General features: G+C 36.1%; 1 protein-coding gene across 1 annotated transcript in view; it reads right to left on the bottom strand.

Moving 5' to 3' along the window:
• Nucleotides 1-22,611, bottom strand: part of nav2b (neuron navigator 2b) — a 69,574-nt gene that overhangs the window by 36,545 nt on the left and 10,418 nt on the right. Inside the window, exons 6-12 of the mRNA XM_079858596.1 lie at nt 20,649-20,717; nt 20,175-20,314; nt 16,673-17,630; nt 16,465-16,574; nt 13,799-13,910; nt 11,718-12,068; nt 6,310-6,432 (exon numbers count right to left, since the gene is read on the bottom strand). Of these exons, the coding sequence (XP_079714722.1) occupies nt 6,310-6,432; nt 11,718-12,068; nt 13,799-13,910; nt 16,465-16,574; nt 16,673-17,630; nt 20,175-20,314; nt 20,649-20,717 (1,863 nt within the window). The remainder of the gene's footprint in view (nt 1-6,309; nt 6,433-11,717; nt 12,069-13,798; nt 13,911-16,464; nt 16,575-16,672; nt 17,631-20,174; nt 20,315-20,648; nt 20,718-22,611) is intronic.

Here is a 22,611-nt window from a genome sequence, read left to right as displayed (position 1 = left end):
GCAGAGGTGCAATGCGAAACCTCCTCATACGAGCAGCACGATTACGTGAAAATGTTCGTGCCACAAAGGCGATAGATCTGTTTAACAACAGGCTGTGAGAGGGCTGTGGACCACCGTGGACCAAACGACTCAAAATTATCCACAAAGTAAACAGAGCGATGGACTCCATTGTGTTCAGTGAGAGCGCCGCTCTTTCTGTTTATCCCGAAACCGTTGCACCATAATGACGTAAGCGTGCTCCGGCACGAATGCTGAAACCCTATGTGAGTGCAGGCCAGAGGGGGAGTGGGGAGGGGGGACAATCGTACTCGGGCCCGGTTCATGGCAACCGTGCCTAGTGTGAGTACACCCTTAGATCATCAGTTAAAACTAACTGATCGTCTCTTGCTTCTAGTTAATTTATAGCATCAAAATCAAATAAACCACATAAATGAACATAACAAAGAATGTTGTTTGACTACAAAAAGATGTCTGTACACTCCGTTTTTCAAGTTCAAATCCTCCATGTTAATCTATTATGAGATCGCCTGTCAAACTCCCGCGAAGGCTTTTTGTGTGTGTGTGTGCGTTTTGCGTGTCTATGGCAACAACAGACTTTAAACGGGAATACAGAATCACTGTCGTAAAAGTACCGGTACACACATTTAAAATCAGCACGTGTGTGTGTGTGTAAAACCTGCCACTGGAGGAAAATAAATAAATAAATAAAATAAAAAAAAATCCCTACCGACCCATGACCTCAACTGACAACCAACCGGAACCAAACTTTTTTTTTTTTTAGGCCTAATAGACCAGCCCGTTTCAATAGCTATTTGCCAATGTAAATGTAAATGTGAAATATGCTAAAAGTGTTCCGATTCATTTTTTTTTTAAAATACATTTTTACTTTTTTTTTACTTTTTAATGTTTAATCAAAATGTATAATATTTATAATAATATTACCAAATATATAATATATAAAATTGATAATATTTATAATAATATAACCAAATATTTACTACAAAAATTTATAATATTTATAATAATATAAAAGACTTTGCTCTGGTGTCATATGAAAAGAGCAATACACATCTCAAAAACCTATCATCAATTTATTGATGAATATATTTATTTGGTCCAAAATGAAAATAAATAAATAAGTAAATAAATAAATAAAATGAAAAACAAAAATAAATAATAAATTAACAAAAACACATAAAATATTAAAAATAACAAATAATAATTATACAAAATAAAAAATGAGAATAAAGCAAATAAAATGAAATACAAAAACGTAAAATATTAAAAATAACAAATAATAATTCTAAAAAATAAAAAACGAGAATAAAGCAAATACAATTAAATACAAAATCAAAACAAAACCCTTCAAAACAAGATAAAAAAAATCCCTGCAAAACAAAATAAAACAACAAACAAAAACAAACAAACAAAGAAAACATCTGACCTAAAAACAGCTATATTCAGGTTATGTAAAGCGTTAACACTTAATCAGAAGTGTTCGAGACCAGCCAAAATAAACTGCAGGTATAGTTACTGGACACACACATCTACAAACTCACACACAAATACAAAGAGACTTCAGCTGTCACCCTCAATAGCACACTTACTTCACAGCCTCATACACAAGCTTTAGCCCAGTCTGTCAAGTCCAATGCGTTCAGTTCTCTCAGTCCATTTCTATCTGGCACTCTACAGGTACAGCAGATCACAAGGACACATGATCAGATCTCTGAGAACCAGACACACCAATGCTATCAAAGATCCTAACCAGTCTCAGCCATAACACAATCGCCACTGCGCTTTTACTGCAGAGTCTGGGTGTGTGGTGAGGGGCAGAGGGTGCAAGAGAAGCGTGAAAGCGGAGAGAGATTTTTTTCAGCCCTCCCATGAACTTAATGACTGTCCCTGCTGGGCTTGCTTGTTGGCAAGAAGGCAAGTTGCCAGCTCATCTCTCTTTTTGCATCTCTTTTGGAGAGCACATTTGTGTAGGAGGAAGGTCTTGTAGACCCAAAACTTCCGGTCAAATCCAGTAGGCAGAAACATTCATTTATCAACAGCCAAACAACACTGGCGGACAAACACTGACAAAATACAAAACTGCATTATAGAGAAATATCAATTATTTTGACACCTAAACACAATGAGAGGAAAAAGAAAGAAGCACATTCAATTCCATGTAAATGCCTTTGGAAAAATAATCTAAGGTTGCAACGCAAGTCATAAATCAAATATTGCTTAAAGGGGGCATATCATTTTTCTGCTCTAGACATACTCACACGCAAAGCTTCCTTCTGGGTGATATATTGAATATTCACAATATAGTTGCAATGATTTTTAATGGGAAACATACTGGATATGCACAATATATTTGCGATGATTAGTTTTGCAAGTAACAAAATACATTTCTGTGAATCAGTTTAAACTGTTTGCACCATCACTCAAAAAAGTGTCAGTGTGCCTTTTTTTTTATTAAAATGTTTTTGTAAAAATACATCCATGTAAACATTGATGTTTATTATATTGGTCTGTAGAAATTAAAATGATTCTTCCTTGTCTTCATTTAGTTTTTTTATTATTATTTAAACCAGATTTTTTACTGTATTTTACATCTTTCATTGAATATATTAAATGTTTTGAATTTACTCTGTAATAATGGTTTCTTACAGGAAAAAGAGGTTTCAGATCAAATACATAAATATCAAGATAAATGTCTAATCAAAAGGCTGAAAAATATATGAAGGTTTATTAAATAAATAATATACAATTTAAATATATTATAAATCTTTTTATAAACTAATACAAATAATATCACAAACAATATAAAGTAATAAAAATCTGACAAAAAATGAAGGAAAAAAATAAAAACAATAAAACAACACAAAATGCACAAAAAAATTATATACAAATCAGATTTTTTTAATTTATTTTTTAAACAATGGATTTTTCTACTATATTATTATATTATAAAAATATAAGATTTCAGATTTCAAATACATAAATATCAAGATATATTTAAATGCATATTCAAGCTATATATATATATATATATATATATATATATATATATATATATATATATATATATATATCTATATATATATATATATATATATATATATCAGCTATATTACCCAGCCCTAGTTTGAGATGACTAACACATGATTAACACATGACCCTGTTTACATATATATATATATATATTCTGTATTCAGTAACTTAGCCAACCCTGATGAACGACAATGTCAAGTACACTGGTAGACGGAGGTAAGAAAATCATTACATAAAGGTCATTTACATACAGAAGTCTTAAAGGTACAGTAGCGAAATCTGATCTGACTGAAAGCCTGATCTGGTTTAGAGCATGTAGCATACCAAAGGCATTCACATGCAATGAAACGAAGAACAGAAACCCACTGACCCACAAATGTGTGTGCAATATGGCACATTTCCTCTGTGTGTGGGTGTGGATTTGACCAGGTCTCTCCTTTCAGTCCAGACGTGGTCCCCGAGCCCCTTTCTCCAGGGCGAGACGCCCCGATCACGTTTCAGAGCCGTGTTTGAACTGCCACGGCCAAATTACACAGTCACACACAATGTAGCAGTCATCGCGGGCCTGAAAAACGGACATCCCTCCACCGGCAGGAAACTACACTGAGATTCAGACACCACATGCTTGAGACGACTGTCATTTCTGAGGGTGTGTCTGTACGCCTATGTAAAAGTACAGGGTGGTCCTATTTCCTTTATCACAAAAAACACAGGTGCGACATGCATAATATATATAAATTAGGGCTGTCAAACGATTAATCGCGATTAATCGCATCCAAAATAAAAGTTTGTGTTTACATAATATATGTGTGTGTATGGAGTATAATTATTTTCTATATATAAATACACACACATGCATATATATTTAAGAAAAATGTGTTATTTATATATAAAATATTTATATATAATATAAATATATATACACAGTATATACATGCAAATATTTCTTAAATATATACATGCATGTGTGTGCATTTATATATAGAAAATAATTATACACCGTACACACACATATATTATGTAAAAACAAACTTTTATTTTGGATGCGATTAATCGCGATTAATCGTTTGACAGCCCTAATATAAATATATCATGTCTCTTCAGAAGACTTGGGTTAAACCCGCTTTATTCATATTGATTACTGTTACTTGTGTCATGTACTTTTTGAAGCTTGAAAATATTGAATATCTAGACTTTCAATGGATAGACAAAAAACATGAGATGATATTAAAAATATCTATGCGGCAGTTTTTCCCCGTGGTATCGAAAATGGTATTGAGTATCGATGCGTTTCAAGGTATTGTATCGAAATTAGAAACTCCAGTATCATGACAACACTAGCGTGCTTACGCGAATATGCCCTGGTTATAGTAATCATAGCAAAATATCAATGAAATAGAATTTATCATCTGCAAGGCAAATATTGTCAAAGCAAAACAAGAAGAATCATCAGCTGCAAAGGATCACCAAACCATCAAAGCGAGAGTTCTGATCTGATCACAGGAGTGCTGACTGAATTTACAGAACAGCGCAAATTAATCGAAATAATTTTCTACAGCATCCACATCATCCAACTCCAAAACCAACATGGCTCCCTTCATGATGGATTTTAAGGGGCTCTCAGAGGGATGCCTCACTGAAGTTCGAACCACCTCATCTTTCTTCACTGACCGGGAGTTTGTTTTGGAAGATTTGATGACAAAGCAAGTCAAAATAACGTTTTTTTTACACCAGCTGCTGTTAGAGAAAGAATTCCAAAATTATACATGACATCAAGCATTTCCAGTAAGAAAGAGGACAGAAAAGGAATTCCCATTGGATTCTCACCATCCCTGCCCTCCAGCTACATTTCACAAGGTCTTAGATCATCCCTCTTTCACCTGTATCAATCTGGGCACTAAGGCGATCTCTTGACAGGTACTGGGCACAGAATCCTGGGAACACACCTGGATGGGCTCAAGAAAATGACCTTATTTGGAAAACCATGGATTACAAAGCTGGTCTGTACGTCATCAATCTGACTCTTGACTCATTTTCTGCCAAGATTTTGATCGAATGCCATTTTATCTGCGAGATGTTCTGCACTGACTTCATCAAGGGCAGGAGAAATTTAGTCTTGCAGAGCCAGACTTTTCATTGCAGACAATGTCTGGTCCACTTTGCAGGACTGGACTGTCAAACCAAAATGTCAATGACCAATATCACCCAACATTACAATTCTGTCAACATTTACTCACCCTCATGTCTATGCAAACTTTCTTCTACGAAAACACAATTTTTTTTTTTAAGTCAATAAAGTGCAACAGTGCCTGCCAACTTTTTAAGCCATTGTTTATCAACATTGTAGCTCACATTAGGTCTGTCTCTAAAGGTTTTTAACTTATCAAAAATCACTTCCCCATGGGATTTTTACTTGCGGAACTTGACTGTTGAACTCTATGGGGTCCAAAACAGCAAGAAAAGAAACAGGCATTTTTCAAAATATCTTCTTTTTGTGTTTCACAGAATATATGCATGTTTGGACAACACGAGATGCATGAATGATCAATGAGCAGCGTATGATGATCACTAATAAAAACTCTTTGAGAAGAAATAAGGAAAATTCAGTCTTTTCTGAGGCTTCTTTCAGATCCAATCCTCCCATCAATCATTCTTACTTACCTACCCACCCACTGCTTTTCACTTTCATTTCTTCCAAATCCTCACTTACGTATTTGTTTTCTATCTCTACATTTTTCATTTTCCCTTTTAAAGCAGACAAATCAAACATCTTTCTATTCTGAACTAATGAGTCACCAGATGCATTTAATAATAAATATGCCATCCACTGTCAGTTCAGAATGTGTTTAGTAAAAACACAGACGGTTTTCCATGTTCACAGACAGTATTGTTGCGCTTGAGGAGACACAGCGCAAATGTTGAGGGATGTGGGATGTTAAACAGCCGCAGGGCTTGCAGGACGGCACAAAAGCACACCGAATGTGAGAGCACACGCACACACACAAAAAGAAGTGGATGTATGTCTAAACTGATGCATTAGCTGTTGCCTTTGGCGCTTACAAAGACAATGACTACTTTCTTCCATTGTGAGGAAACAAAAGCAACTCTGTTGCCCATCTGAAATGCTCCGGTTTGACTACCATACATCCTGTGGCGATCTACACTCAGGAATACTGATCATAAGAAACAGAATACATGAAAAATGAGAGTCTACAGGGTGAGTTAGTGCATGCAATGCAAAGGTGAAAGGTTAAGTCCTACCTATCAGTGTCTTCTTGACTCTTGGGATTAAAGTGGTGAACGGTCCCTCTCACGGAGTTCATGCCATCCGAGACCCGGTTAACCCTCCGGGAGTATAGGTTGAGACCTCCGTCAGTCATGTAGCTGCAGACACACACACAAATGCTAGTTTAACACACAAGATATAAACAAGACGCAATTACAGGTCTAATGCGGCGTCTTATCTGTTAATGGATCATGGACAGGCTTACTTGTGAAACACTGGAGTTAAATATGTAGCGAGACGCATTAACAAAAAGCTATTTTACATGATGTTGCCTGCCGTCTGATGATCTTTGATCTATACTTATCCAGCTCCTTTGACAGCATGTTGTGTCTGGACGTTCGCTTTCATAATAACAAATGAATTCAATTCTCTCTACAAACAGCATGAATACAAACGGTTGTCAATGTCAAGAGAAATCAGCCACAGGAAAAACCTGTTTTACTACATGTAGTGGAAACGCATAGGTAGTGACGTGCTATAATGTTAGAAGATCTTGTCAGGGATTGTACCGAAAGGACACATTAACTATGTATTTTTATATACTTATTTTATATAGATTTTCAGGGAGGTCAGATCAGTGTTGATTAGTATTGGTATAGTAGTATGGCTTTTGATAATAGGTTTAATTCGTTTATTTTTTTTTTATTTTTTTTATTTTTATTTTTATTTTTTATTTAGTTTTAGGTACTTCAACTTAACTTAGGTACTTCAATGTACTTTTTTTAAATGGTTTTGGTTTTAGTTAATAATAACCATGGCTGAGACGATTGGGGTCTCAATAAATATGGTCTAGCAATTGCTATGGAAGATACCGTTTTTAGTCATTTAATAACAAACCATAGTGAATTACTCAAAGCCAAGATATTTTGTTATTATAATTGATATTTTTATGTTATATATTGATATTTTGAAATATAAAGGGTTTATATGCGTAAAAAATAAATATAATACATAACATTTTACAAACACGTACAAACGTATTTTTCAAAAAAACAACAACAACAAACCAACTATGCCCAAACATTTATTTTTAATAAGTTCCAGATGAAACCTCACATAGTATAACTCTCAATATAAACTTTACAATTTTATTTAGCTAGTTAAAATGAATCTCAATTCAAAAACAGTTCATATTAGCCCAAAGCAGCTATAAACTAGACCTAGTGCCTATTTCAGTTTAACTCAAACAAAACCATTACCAACATGCAACTCAAATTATTCACTCACCTCACTAAAGTCACAAACTAGGACTGCGACAATCAAGAAAGTCGTTGGTTTCACATGACCATGTCTATTGACTGTTAAGGTGTGTGCTTATGTGTTTATGTTCTTACTGTAAGCACCTATCTGTGTTCTTCTGGGCACTAGTATCCCTAAGAACACACTTCATTAAGAAGTGAGGAGAGAGAGATAGATAGAGAGAGAGAGAGAGAGAGAGAGAGAGAGAGAGAGAGAGAGAGAGAGAGAGAGAGAGAGAGAGAGAGAGAGAGAGAGAGAGAGAGGGAGATTAAATAAGACAGACTGTGGGTCTGACTGCAGGCAGAAGTGGACAGGTGAGCTGTGTGGGACAGTGTGTTTTAACCTGAGGCACAAGGTGGATGAGTGTTTACTCTGTTGAGCCATTTAAGTGGATGTTCTACAGGTTCTCAAAGAACAGTCATTTGCCCTCTGGCGACAAGCAATATGAACCAAACACTTAAAACTACAGCAGGGGGAGAGCAGCGCTGATAACAGGCTGATCCGATAAGCTTAATGTTTCAGGTTAATATGATTTTCTCAGTAAAACAGGTACATCTCATGCATGACAGAACTACTACAACACCTGTTAAACACCTTGTTGGTGTTTCATTTTTTTTTTAAAAGACAATGTTTTTAGATTAATAAATCTTATTATATATATATATATATATATATATATATAGACACATGTAATGAATCATGAACAAATGCAATAACTACAGTAATTACATAAATATTTAAATAATATATAATTAAATATTATCCATCATGAATGTTATTCCTCAATATTCATTATTTTATTGAAAGTAAATAAATTCTCCTGGTAAAAAATAATATAGATTTTATCCATGAATTATGTGGTGGTATATAAACTATTTCACAATATTTGTTATTAGATTTAACAGAACAATTATAATTAGTAATTCACATTACAATAACATTAATGCTAACATTAATTTCACAATGAGCAATACATATTTATTTTTAGTTAGCACAGATCCATTAAATAATATTAATAATGTATTAAAGGTTGAATTTAACATAAGCTCACAAAATGCATTGGTATTTTTCATTGTTAGTTCTATCACAAGCAACTAAAAAACGGAACCTTATCGTAAAGGTGTTATCAAATAATCTAATAAATGTTTACATACAGTAACATTAACACATAATAGATAACTAAGCAGATTTATAATATAAAAATAAGCATTTTTTTGGTACTATCAGATTGCTTATCATAATGGGAGTGAGTTAGTTTTGGTTGTTAGGTTTGCAGATGGAGACGGCACAGCATCTTAAAAGACACACATCCTTTAGCTTGATCTCTCATTTCCTGCTGTGAAGCAATCACACTCTGAGTCAGGTGACGGTTTCATCATCTGGGCGGCTGACTAACCTGCTGGACAGGTGGGACATTTCCAAACAGCATACGCCACACTAATGATTTACGTTTTTCAGTTCAGACAAGTAATTAAATAAGACATGAATCATCAGGTGTGATTCAGATCAGAAGAAGGAAATATGAATTTCACAATCCTGTGGTTGATCAATCATAATTTTCAAAGCATCTAGCAAAGATTTAGCAACTAGTACAGTACAAATATTAAATTGGCTTGTTTTTATTAAACAGCAAAACAGTGACAAAACCAGTTTAGTAGATTTATGTGACCATTTAACATTGATTAAACTGATTAAAAGTCATTTTATTTTAGTATGTCTACTCTGTAGCCTGCGGCAATTGTCTTGGCATGGTACATGAATTTGGTAAATAAACATTACTATGGTATACATCACAAGAACCACGATATGATACCATCTCTGAACTGTACTAGCATTATACTTTTTGAAGAGGTTATAACTGGACAATATTTCCTATTATGTACCTCATTGACAGGTGCAATACTGGGCACATTTGGGATCAACGGCTTCTGTTTAACTTCGGTTACTGAGCAACAGAGGCTTGTTAGATTATTTAAACTAGTTAAACACTCTGTCCCATGGAGTTATTCATTTGCCCTGACCTGGTGACCCCGCTACAAGTCATTCAACAGCAGTCTCGACAGACTGACAGATAGACAGATAGATAGATAGACAATGTATAATCAAATAATAGCCTGGTGCTATGGTTGAAAACCCCCGTTGTAAAGAACAAAAATGTTTCTTTCTATTATCTTTCATCTAAATGTAATAACTTTCTCTCTATAGTGTCTGCTGACAAAACCAAGGCTGAATAGGCAAGGAAAGAAAAAAAAAGAAAAAGAAAAAATAGCATCTACATTTCAATCAAATCCCAATGGATAAAATCAGTCCTTTATGTTTTTCTAAAAAATATTCAGTTTTACTCAGTTAAAAGTTATTAAAAATAGAATAGAATAAAAACACCTCAATGGATAATCAGTACTTGTCCTACAAATTCTAACAAAATATTCTGTAAATGTTCAAATAAAATTTTTATAAAAATATATAAATCACAGCATCCGCAATTCAGTCAAATCTCAGTGGATATAATCAAGACTCTCCCTACATAATCTCCCACAAAACATTGTTTAAATGCCTTTTATGTTATCCTTATCCGATTATTCGAACATGTAACTAAGATGGTACTAAGATAAGCTAGTAAAAAGACACTAATCCAAACCAAAGCATCAGGTTTTAGAAACAGAATTTGCTGTAAGTACCCAATGTTGACTGCGTTTCAAAATCCATCCATATATGGTCTCAGTAATTGGGCTTAAAAGCTTTCCAACTATGATCAAATGTCTCACAAAGATTTTCTTGTGGTGACAGAATCACTCTACTGGAATTCAGCACTGAGCAGAAGGAATATGAGAATCCAATAAAAGGTGTCTGTCTGATTCCTGTTTGAACAGGACTAGGGAAAGATTATGCACGACATTTCTGAATCTGCTGCGTGTGTTTGTGCATTTAGTCGCATTTCCAAATTTGGATCCAACCCTCATATCTCTTCCATGGGGTCAAAAGGTTGCACATTTTTCCATGAAAAGTCAGCTAAATGCATCTCTGTGAGGTAAATTCAAGTACTCTCTTTCTCTTTGTGCCCCAAATATTCATATATTCGCCCTCTCTCAGGATTCAACCATGAATATTTCCCATGACCCTTGACTCCCGTTCTCTTACCACAGGCTACATGTTGCGTTTTCATGTCCTACTGATGGACTGCGAAATTAACAGCTGATAACAGACATATGAACAAAACAACTGCTAACATGAAAGAGCTATTGAGGATTCTAAAATGTTATCTTACAGTAATGCACAATTATGTCAGTAGCTACTTAAAGCTGCATAAAGAAGCAGGCGGGCTTGGGATGTGATTGCATGATCCAAACCAAAGCCAAGAGCCAAGAAACAACGCCATCTAAACATACTGTAATTTGCATGTTGCCACAAACCACACCAGTGCACCGGGGACTTTGAGCATGCAGGCAAAAACTGGCAGAGCTCCTAGGGAACGGCACAATGAAAGAGTGAAGTGAATAAAGAAAGCTGGATCGGCGTTACATGATTACATGCTAAAAAGCTGTGGCTAACCGCTCATGGGACACAGTAGGAATTCAGTGCAGGGCGCGTCGAGCCACTGCGCACTTGCACTAACACTGCATCTTTTGAGTGTTAAACGGACATTTTAACTTGTTAAAAGGATGAATTGCACATTTTTGTAGCCGTCATCAAAATTTTGCATATTCAAAAAAGTTGATTGATTGATTGAAAATTGATTGATTACAATATTCTTGTTTGAAAGTAACTCACTCAAAATAAACTAGTCAAAAAAGACTAACTAAAGAGCGCCACCCAGAGGCAGATGCAAAGAGATGCATTCTTACCTGTATGTTACCTGTAAAATATCTTAATTTTGTTTATGTGTATATACATGTAAACATTGACAGGCAGGTAGGACATCGTATCGGACCGAATGCAATGATTGGACTAACATTTTTTGGTCCTAAGACTTCCACAGAAGATATATGTACATGTTTTAGTATTAATTTGTTTATATTAATTTAGTATATACATTTTTATTAAATAATTGCCTACCCTACCTTTAAAGCTGATGTATCATCTATCAATAGTTATGCAGATGAAACATTTGAAAACTTTTGCAAACACACCATCAAACCACACTCACCCACTGGAAACACCATCCACCTTCATGCTCTTGCCCAGGACGTCTCCATCACTCATGTACCCTGGCGTTTCCATGGCGACGCCCTCCAGCTCCTCCGCCTTCTCTGAAAGCTCAAGGCCGCAGACGACTCCGTTGTGTGTGCAGGTCTGATGTCTGTGTGTGTGCCGCTCACAGCCACTGCCGTGGTGTACGAACGCGTTTCCTGAAGAGGGGGCATCACCAGCTTGTAGACGAGGGCTGGATGAGCCCAGCCGCCAGGGCAGTGCAGAAGCAGGGCGGGAACTGAGGGTAAGCAAGACCCTCTCATTGACCTCTGTGGTTACTGTGCTGTCAAAGGTCGTCTCAAGAGTGCTGGCAGGTAGTGAAACAGAAAAAAAACATGAGAAGTTAATGACATAACCATTAACTATAGGTTTGTTAACATCTTGACTTTGTTCATTATTTTATTTGATTTCAATATTGAAAAAAGGGTTGTAACATCACTGACAACACCATGTGACAAATGAATTTAAGATGTTCAAAACACACCAATGATCAGCGAATAATCAATAAATGATTACGTATATTTATATTATTTATTGATTTTGTTTGCACACTTGTTAGACCTAGTACATAATGCTTAACACCTATTCTTAACCTAAAAAATCTTAAGTGTCAAAGAAGAGGTTTACATGATAAAAAGGGGTTTCAGGCACCTGACAAATTCAGGTTTTTGTATGTTCAAACAAAATACAGTCAAACCATTTATTATTGGATAAAGTATTACATCACCACTGTTTTTCATAAATGAAAAAAAAGTGTTATTTTAGTATTATTTATGCCATTATAGTATTAACTAATATTTTAAATTGGCTTTTATTTCTGTTTTCAGTTTTCATTTTAATTTGAGTAATTCTGTTATGTGCTTTTGTCACTTTTGTTGTTTTTTATATATCCATTTAGCTTTAATTTATATTGATTTTAGTTAGTAAGTTGCCAATATTTTTTTTTAAATATTCTTTACTTACATTTTTTTTCCCAGCTTGATTTCAACTAATTCATGTAGTTTTAGTTACTGTAACTAACAACAATGCAAGCCACATCTGACAATATATTTCAGCATGGACATTCTGCAAAATATCTTTCAAAAATAAAATCCATTTATGTTTTACAAAAGAAAAGTAAATAATATGGGTTTGGAATGACATGAAGGTGAGTAAATTATAAAAGTTTTTTTGGGTAAATATACCTTTTTGAAAGAAAGAGTCCAAGCAGCAAGCAAAAAGCATTGTTGAATTGCTGGCAAAATTATGCATCCTATCGGGACAGGGTTTCATTGGGATATTAAAACAAGCTTTTTATCTAGTATTAGCAGGCAGTATGTGGCCTCCAGACGATTTCACGGCCAGCTTTTGTACCCTGGAAGGCCGAGACGCGTATCAAACTGATCACGGCAAAGACAAAAACCCGGCACCCCCCAAATGAGCTCCTAATGCCAATCAAAATGTCTTCCTCAAAGCCATTTAGAGTTTAACCGTTCGCAAACCCCCAGAGATAAAAGGTTTCACACACCCGGGAACAATGGGGTGCTTTCTGAACTGTGCTGTGATGTCTGTGCCCAGTCATTATTAATGTCATGTTGCACTTCAACCCTACTGAATAGAAGTCATTTAGAGTCTGAACATGAACTGACACCAGAGAAAGTGCAGTAAGAATCAACTACCACTAACGGGAGCCCTTTGGGTTGATCACCAGTTCGCCAGATCATCTTTGGGTTGATCAAAATCATTTCGACACTTTTAGACAATTGAAGTGAATGGGGCCTATTTTTAAATGAATGATTTAAAGCAAACATTTGAAGCTTATAATTCTATAAAATCACTTAGAATAAATCTCCTGTTAAAACTTCAGTAAATTTTAACGTTTGCGGCTTGGCACCGTTCGCTTCAATTGTAAGTGTGGAAAATGAGGAAAAAGTCCCAGAACATTCCTTTAAGATAAGTAATATTTTAGATGAATAAAACTAACTTTAGTCACTTCTATCAGGCTGAAACATACACAAAATATGAGAAAAAATAAAACGCACGTCACACTGGTTTTACCTGTGACTGATATGTGTCGTCCCCCTCAAACTGGACATGGTTTCCTCAAGGTTTTGCCTCAGATCAGCAATGTTTTTCGCAGTACGTAGCCTCTTGGTTTCGGAGTCCTCACCTGAGGAAACCAGACTCATCACCATCACCACAGTCTGCAAACAGCTGCTACCATAATTTTAAAGCATGTCTGAACACACACACATTCACACACCTAAAATGCTTCAGAAATGCAGCTAAAACCCAGAGAATCATGGAATAGTGTAAATGAAGCAACCCCGAACTCTGTATTAGCATCACACCACTAACTCTGCCCCTTTTGCTCGTGAAGTTAAATCTCTGAGCGTTCCGTAAAAGAGCTTTTTGTTTTCTTGCACCAATGTTAACGTACGAAACGTTAGCCAACCGCTGCTTAAAAATAAACACGCACTGTATGCCGTAGGTGAGAGGGGATTTGGCTGCTTGGATTAACGGCTGTTTACTGATCATAAGAGGTCCACAAGGGGCTCAGAAGGTACAGAGCAGACTCACACACACACACACAAACACTCACACATGATGTAAAACGTGTAAAAGAATGAGTGCCGTGGAAAAGTACATTCCTAGAGGCTGTAAAAACCACAAACAACCTCTTTCAGAACTGCTCGCTGAGGCTAATGCTAATCTTTGTTCTCTACCCGCCTTTTGGGTAAAAAAAAATAGCTTCTTCTCAAACTACATAAAATATAGAAAAATTTATTTTAAAACAGCATTTAGTTTGGCTTTATTTGCAAAGATATCTGATGGGATGAAATGGATTTTCAATGCAAGGGGCGCTAGCGTGCATTAGCGTAAACGTCTATATTCAGTTTTTCAAGTCAACTGCTGTCATGGCAGATTTCTGATAAGCAGGGTCATTATCTAAAACTAAAAAACAAACATTTTAACAGGTTTGCTGTAGCCAAGCAGTTAACGCACATGATTATAATTGCCAAAAGGAGCACTATGCGAAAACATCCTCTTCTACAGTCAGTTTTCTCTTTCAAGCCAACAATGGCAGACTTCCAAGAAAAAAGAGATGTGTCTTAACAGTTAGTACACATGCTAATATAAAAGTCGCTGGTCCATTTCTCCTCTCGTTACTGTCTTTATCAATAAAAAGTGACAAAAAAGCCCCTAAAAATGGATAATAAAGACTTCAGGTGTGTTAAATGCCTCTTAGGTAGCTTTTTAAAACAGATCAAGTCGTCCAACACTCATCTACTCACTTTCATGCTTCTCAAACATGTCCAACATGGTTAGAAGGATCTCCTCATTAACCCGAGCAATTCCATCCCACACACAAGAGTGTTGGCTCAAATGCAGCTGATATACAGAGCTGAACGTGTTGAGCTCCCTTTCATTCAAAACACATGGGTGAGTGTGTTCAGCCAAACATTTAGATGATGTTGGAGGTCCACCAGAACTGTCTACACCCCAGAACCTGTCCTTTCTCCTGAGACTGAAGCAGTCGTCTAAGTCTAAGATGTCCTCATAAGAACCATCTCTTGTTCTTCCAGTTCGGATAGGAGATGCCAACGGACAATGACATTCTGCTTGGTCCATTGAGAAGAAGATTCGTTTAGGTCTTCTTCCAGTGGTACAGATCTTTGTCTCGGTTGCAGAAAAAGACTTCACAGAGCCACTAATGTCCCGTGCTTTTTCTGGTGGCAACGTGTCCCTGACTCTCCTACGCTTCTATTAAGATGGATAAAAGGTCTGTCTGACACATTCGGAGTTGTTTTCCCAGAGAATGTCCCGATTGATTTGTGAAAGAAGCTCTTGTGACGGCGGTCCTGCCTTTTCCTTTCCTCCATGGAAAAGAGAGGGGAAATTAGAATACAGCTCTCATGTCCACACCAGCCCAGGGAACTTCCCCTGTGGAGAAGAGTTTTTCTCTCTACACAAAGTTCTGACAGACTGAGAAAGGACACACACACATGCTGGTAGGCCTTGGCAACTCCTTGACATTCATAGCCTTTTACATGCAGATGAGTGCTGTTTTGTTTTCTTGTTCACTCTCAGACTGGCCTGACATTGGCCTCAAAGTTCGGAAAACACTGCTCACTTATTCTTAAATAATCAGTGTTGTTTTATACAAAGACACAGTAAATGACCTTGTCCTAACTAGGCATTAGAGTTAGGGAGTAACTGTCCAAAAGTGGCAACACTACTAAAATGTTTAGTAGAGTGATATTAGACTGTTTTGAAACAGTATTTCCCAGTAACAAGCAATATGTCCAACATTCAGCCTTGTAACATGGTAAAACAACAGAATTGTTTTTACCTCACATGGTTTCCTGAGCAAGCTGAACAAACATGCCTAAATTGCAATGTCTGATTCATTTAAGTGAATTGTTCAATTATTCAAATGATTTGCTAAAATTATTCACTATGAAACATTAAAATGATTTGCTACGAGTAACTAAAATGATTTGCTATAATTCTGCTAAATGCATAATGGTGCAATTCACTAAAACGATTCACTATGAATCACTGAAATTATTCACTGTGAATCACTACAATGATTAAACAACTCACTTGTGGCTGTGACTAGTTATATTATTTTACAGTTTCAAAGTAGCTTCCCCAACACTGCTATTTGCAACTCAAGTTTATTTTTCTGTACTCACTCTCATTATGCTCATAATGCTTACCTGTCAGGTTCTCAAGAGAAGTATGGATGGATTTGCTGCACAGGCCTGTTCGTTCCCTCCTTTCCTCCACTCCTGCCACTAGCCCAGTCTTATCAATTTCAGTTTGAGACCTACAAAGTGACAGGACAACATACTAGTTTAGAGCCAAATAGTCTCTCATGGAGTATGTATGATAACGCATTACAGCACCACAAATGTGTTTCGTTACCTGTACATGAATGGGGCGACAGTGGCCATGTTGGGATGGCTGTATTGTTGCTGGAGCTGTGGAAGTTGCACACTGACCATATTGCTGGTTGTTGACTGGGTCTGCGCACCATGGGTGAGATCTTGGCAACTTTTTCCATCTGAAAATGCTAAGCTAGAGGTAAAGCTGTAGTTTCTGTTATCTTTCTGCCCTTTATGCACAGACAGACCTCCTATCTTTGTGCTCCGTAACCGTTCTCCCTCCGCACCACAAGGGGGCGACGCTACAGTCTTATTTGCAGATGAACCCTTTCCTCCTTGGCTTGGTTTGGGAATTCCACTCATGGCTGATTTTGCATTGTCTTTCTTTGCTTTGTTTCCTTTGGGAACAGCCTTCTTAGACTCTAGTGCAACAAGTCCATCAGTTTTTGTGTCTCCTTTAAGGTGTTCGGGTTCTGTAACAGGAAGCTGTTTGAGCTTTTCTTTCTCTTTAGGCTTTGACTTCTCTTTAAGTTTTTCAGACGCTTTCGCCGAGGTTGTTTTCGGTGCCAAAGACTTTCCAAGCGTCAACTGTGCAAAGCCTTTCAGCGCTAGCTTGGGACTTGAGCTGCCAGAACTGCTGGGGGTGACAGGCCGTTGGTTTCCAGGGTGGATGGGGCAAATCTGGCCGCCTTCTGGTTCAACATCATTCACATCGTCTGTACTGACAACCTTAGAGGCTCTGGAACCCGGTTTGCTGTTGAAGAGCTTGAGCTTTTCCAGCATGGACTTCTGGGCAATCACATTAGGAGGAACCTCAAGAGAATCTGGAGCTGGTTGTTTAACCGTGACCATGGAGGATGTAGCAGTGTGTTTAGCGCTGAGCGACTTGCTTCTCCAGGATTTAGAGGTGGAAGTTGTGGTGCTGGTGCAGCTGGGTGGAGGAATGGAAGAGCTGGTTGGTCCATGATCAACCATTATTGGTGATGAGGTTGTTTTCTCTGTAAATTCACGAGGAAATATAACATTTATATATAAGCTCTTCATCACAACCGCTTCTGTGCTTTGCAAAACTTTTGCTCAAGTACACATCCATATTTTGAAATATCGCAATGGTGAAAAGCAAGGTTGTCAAATTTCCATTTAAAAAAAAATAAAAAAAATAAAAATAATAATAATAATATATAATTGTAAAAAATTTTAATTGCTTAAGTAAACTATTTAAGACTATAAATTAATAAAAAAAACTATATATATATACACATTTATCCATTGCTTGGTGTCACTTTTTGTACACTCAACTACTGTAACAGGCAATTGGACAAGTAGGGAGGACAAATGGTCAATCTGGCACAAAGAAAGTGGGTCAAATCTTTCAAACACTAGCAAGTGCAGTCAAGCTGTTGCACACAAACATTAGCAAGAGTGGCACCCGTGGGAGTTTGAAAATATGAGAGCGTATTGGATGAAGTGCTGAGAAAAGGAAGCATGAACTATGAAGATAAATATTTAAAGTATGTGAAGTAATGTATTAATATTTATTTTTGAGATCCAGGATTTTTCTATGACGGTTAGTAAAGGAGTGACTGTGGAGCATTTCATGACATTTGAGATATGAGTGAAGAAACTGATTATTTGGTTAAATATAAAAACAAACCATTTCCAAGGCACATTTTTTATGTGCTTTCAGTCATAATCCTAATGTAAAAAACAAATAAAAATCGACAAAATGTTTTTTTAATCATTATTACATACAATACATAATATAATATTTAATAGCATATACAATTACCCTGAATTGCATGAAAAATCAGTATGTAATGAAAGCAAACTCTTGCAAAGTCTGACTAAAAATGTTAAACGTTTCATTTTACCTGTTCTGATCAGTCACTGTCTTTCCCTATTTCCCTGATTTCATTTTCCTGCACTGCTAAACTGGTGGTTCCCCTTGTATGCATTATTTAATTATTCAATTATTTTCTAGCCTGTTGCATAAAAACTCAGTTTAGCGGTGCTTACCTTACAGGCAATCTGAGCAAAATTCACATAACAGTCATATTCCTCGCATGTCTTCCTAGCCGTTTGATCTCACTGTATATAAAGCTCTGTCATTATCACTGACTTCTCTCTCTCTTCTTGCGCTGGTTTTGCCACAAGTACGCTAATTAGAGCTGAATCAGTGAGTAGCAAACGCCTCATCATCAACACACCAGATCCAGCAGTGTGCAGCTGAGAGTCCACCAGACCACACACACACACAGATGCATGCATGCACACAGACATGTACATCATGCATGTGCAAATGGGAAAAAATACTTTTTATGAATGTCTTGAATACAAAAATTCCACATATTCAACTATGTGACATGTTAGTGGGGAAACATTCACGCTAAATAACTAAATGCTGAAGTGTGTAAACCAAGCCCGCCATAATGTAACAACAGCGTGCCAAAAATGTGTCAACAACATGCAATTAAAGAATCATAAAAATGAATCAACCTAACTCAGAGTTTAAACAAATCATGGGAGGATGGTTTGGATCACTCATTGTGAGCAAGAAAAATGTTCAAATGAAACTGATGAAAAATTTGGTTCAAAATATTTTGTAGAGCTTGACAATTCATGTCCAATAACAGCTGGTTCAAAAAATTAATACAACTATAAAGTTGTCTTCATGGTCAAAAGACCCATAAATTACCATAAAAGTACCATGAAGTACCATTTACTTGTGCGCTTTTTTCCCAGCCTTTTTAAGCATTACGATAACTTAGCATGAGGAACAGACCTAAATTCTCTTCATTATCCACTTAAATAATTTTTTTTTTTAGAGCTTAAAGGGTTAGTTCATACAAAATTGAAATTCTGTCATCATTTATTCACCCTTATGTCGTTACAAACCTGTAAGACTTCCATTCATCTTCAAAACACAAATTAAATGAGTTATTTCTGTCCCTCCATTGACAGTCCACGCAACTTCCACTTTGTCGCTTCAAAAAGTTCATAAACTAATCCATATGAATTGAGCGGTTTAGTCCAAATTTACTGAAGAGACACAATGGCTTTATATGATGATCAAATTAATTACATTTATTAATTGATTCATTCTTGTGTTACGCAGCATGTTTGAGCTTCCGCAAGAACTAATGAGGTTTGTATTAAAAATACCTCTGAAAATAATAATAATATAGTTTTTTAATAATATATGTATATAATAAAAAAATAACAGTTTTATTTTCTTGAAAAAAAGAGAGATTTTTGACCAATAATACCAATACCAATTTGAAAAAAATGCACAGGTAATTCTAGTAAAAAATAATACTGAAATAAAGCCTGCCGATTCCATGGGTGGTGTGACCTTGTGGTTAAAGATCTGGGTGAAAGTTTATAGGTTTGAATACCTCAAAGAGTTATTCATTGTGCACTGAGCAAGACACCTTGGGGTTTTTTTCAGGATGATTTAACAATAACAGTTTTTACTAAATGACTGCTTACATAACACACATGGAAAATTCTCAAGATTGTGTAAATGAATGTGATTAACTCACCTCTTTCATGAGCGCAGGGAGAGATTGACGGCTTTAATCGGTCACATTGGTTGAAGCTTTGGCTGCGTCTGTTGGTGTTTGAGGTTCGAGGTTTACTCTCTCCGCCCGTTCCAGCCGCCCTCACAGAGGGGCTCTGAAGCCTGACAAAGAGTTCAGTCAGAACAAACTCAACCTTTCTCTTTAAACAATAACTATTTATGCTGCAAAGACCCAAGACTGGAGTGCAAATTATATAAATAAACCTCAGTGACCTTTTTATATTCAAGTCCACATCTGATCATATGATCGAGAACAAAATGACTATTGAAGGGGATTCACATGTTTTTTGGCCCTGAGGAAACAAGATAGGCTTGTATCACCAGTAGATGGTGCTGTTGTGAAGTAATTTAAAGTAATTTACTAGGAGGACAAGTACTGTAGATCAGGCACATTGTGATGTTTTCAAGAGTGGACATAGAAATCTGGAAAGCTGACCTAGAGTTCTTTTTCTGAGCAACTGAGAGTCTCACAGCTTTTTCCTGATCAGAGCCTTTTGATGGATGACTTCAAGATCAAGAGAAAAACAAAAGAGAAAGAAAAAGGGATGAATAGAAGAGTTAGAGAACCGTGTGTAACCAGTGTTGTTATTGTTACCTAAAACTAAAATGATTAAAAATGCTTTTTTAAGTATTAAGTAAATACTTATAAGTAAAAATTTTTTTCATATTTCATATTAGATTAACAATTTTTACTTACAAATCTTAAATAAGAAATGTTGCCTTGGCAACTAACTAAAATAAAATAAAGTTTAAGATGAGTTACTACAATTAAAGAAAAAAAAACATACTAACACTAAAACATTAAAATGTAACTAAAATAAATGTAAGCTAAACAGAAATATTAAAATATAATAAAAATGACAAAAGCACATATTATTTAAACTAAATTATGTGATTATGTAAACTAAAATGAAAATAAAAAAATCAAAGTTCACTCAAAATATGAATACTATAATAGTATATAAATAAATAATACTAACATAACACTGGAAATAACAAAGAACTTGTAAATTAGAAATGGAAATGAAAGGTTAATCATTGGAAATGTTAAGGACATAAAGAAGAAGAAAGGAGGAAGAAAAAGAAGAGCAGTATGAGAGCATCTGAAAATGTAATATGTTGTTATAATGGTCACAGCAAGTCCAATGCAACAAGAATCTTATTCTACTAATTTTATATATATATACAGTGCCCTCCACAATTAATGGCACTCCTGGTAAATATGATCAAAACTGGCTGTAAAAAATAAATCTGCATTGTTTATCCTTTTGATCTTTCATTCAAAAAATTTGCAAAATTCTAACCTTTCATTTAAGTAAAAGAATTGAATGTGTGTGGGGGGGGGGGGGGGGGGGGGAAATCATATTATGAAATAAATGTTTTTCTCCAAAACACGTTGGCCACAATTATTGGCACCCTTTTATTAAATACTTTTTGCAATCTCCTTTTGACAAGATACCAGCTCTGAGTCTTGCCTGATGAGTTTGGAGAACACCTGACAAGAGATCAGAGACCATTCCTCCATACAGAATCTCTCCAGATCCTTCAGATTCCCAGATCCTTGTTTGTCCTTCTTCTCTTCAGTTCACTCCACTCATCAGGTCAGGGGACTGGGACGGTCATGGCAGAAGCTTCATTTTGTGCTCCGCAACAAATTTTTGTGTTGATTTTGATGTTTGTTTTGGATCGTTGTCCTGATGGAAGATCCAACCACGGCCCATTATAAGATTTCTAGCAGAAGGTGTCAGGTTTTGATTTTTTATCTGTTGATATTTGATAGAATCCACGATGCCATGTATCTGAACAAGATGTCCAGGACCTCCAGCAGAAAAATATGCCCACAACATTAAAGATCCAACGGTATATTAAATTGTACACATGGGGTACTTTTTATCCTTGTGTGCACCAAACCCATCTAGCGTGTTTGCTGCCAAAAAGCTCTGTTTTAGTCTCATCTGACCACAGAACCCTGTGCCGTTTGAAGTTCCAGTCATGTCTGACAATTAAATTTGCTGGAGTTTGTTTCTGGATGAGCGAGGAGGATTTTTCTTGAAACCCTCCCAAACAACATGTGGGGATGTAGGGTTTTTTTTTGTTTTTTTTGTTGGCTTTCTGACCCCAAGACTCAACTAATCTCTGCAATTCTCCATCTGTGATCCTTGAAGAGTCTTTGGCCACTCAAACTCTCCTCCTCACCGTGTATTAAGACAATATAGACACACGTCCTCTTCCTGGCAGATTCGTAACATCTTTAGTTGATTGGAACTTCTTAATTATTGCCCTGATGGTCAAAATGGGGATTTTCAATTCTTTAGCTATTGTCTTACAGCCACTTTCTATTTTGTGATGGTCAACAATCTTTTGATCCACATCAGAACTATATTCTGTGGTTTTACTTA

Source organism: Squalius cephalus, assembly GCF_949319135.1.
Source record: "Squalius cephalus genome assembly, chromosome: 23".
NCBI classification, from domain to species: domain Eukaryota; kingdom Metazoa; phylum Chordata; class Actinopteri; order Cypriniformes; family Leuciscidae; genus Squalius; species Squalius cephalus.
The sequence above is the reverse complement of the archived record's forward strand: the minus strand, read 5'-3'. Positions and strand labels throughout refer to the sequence as shown.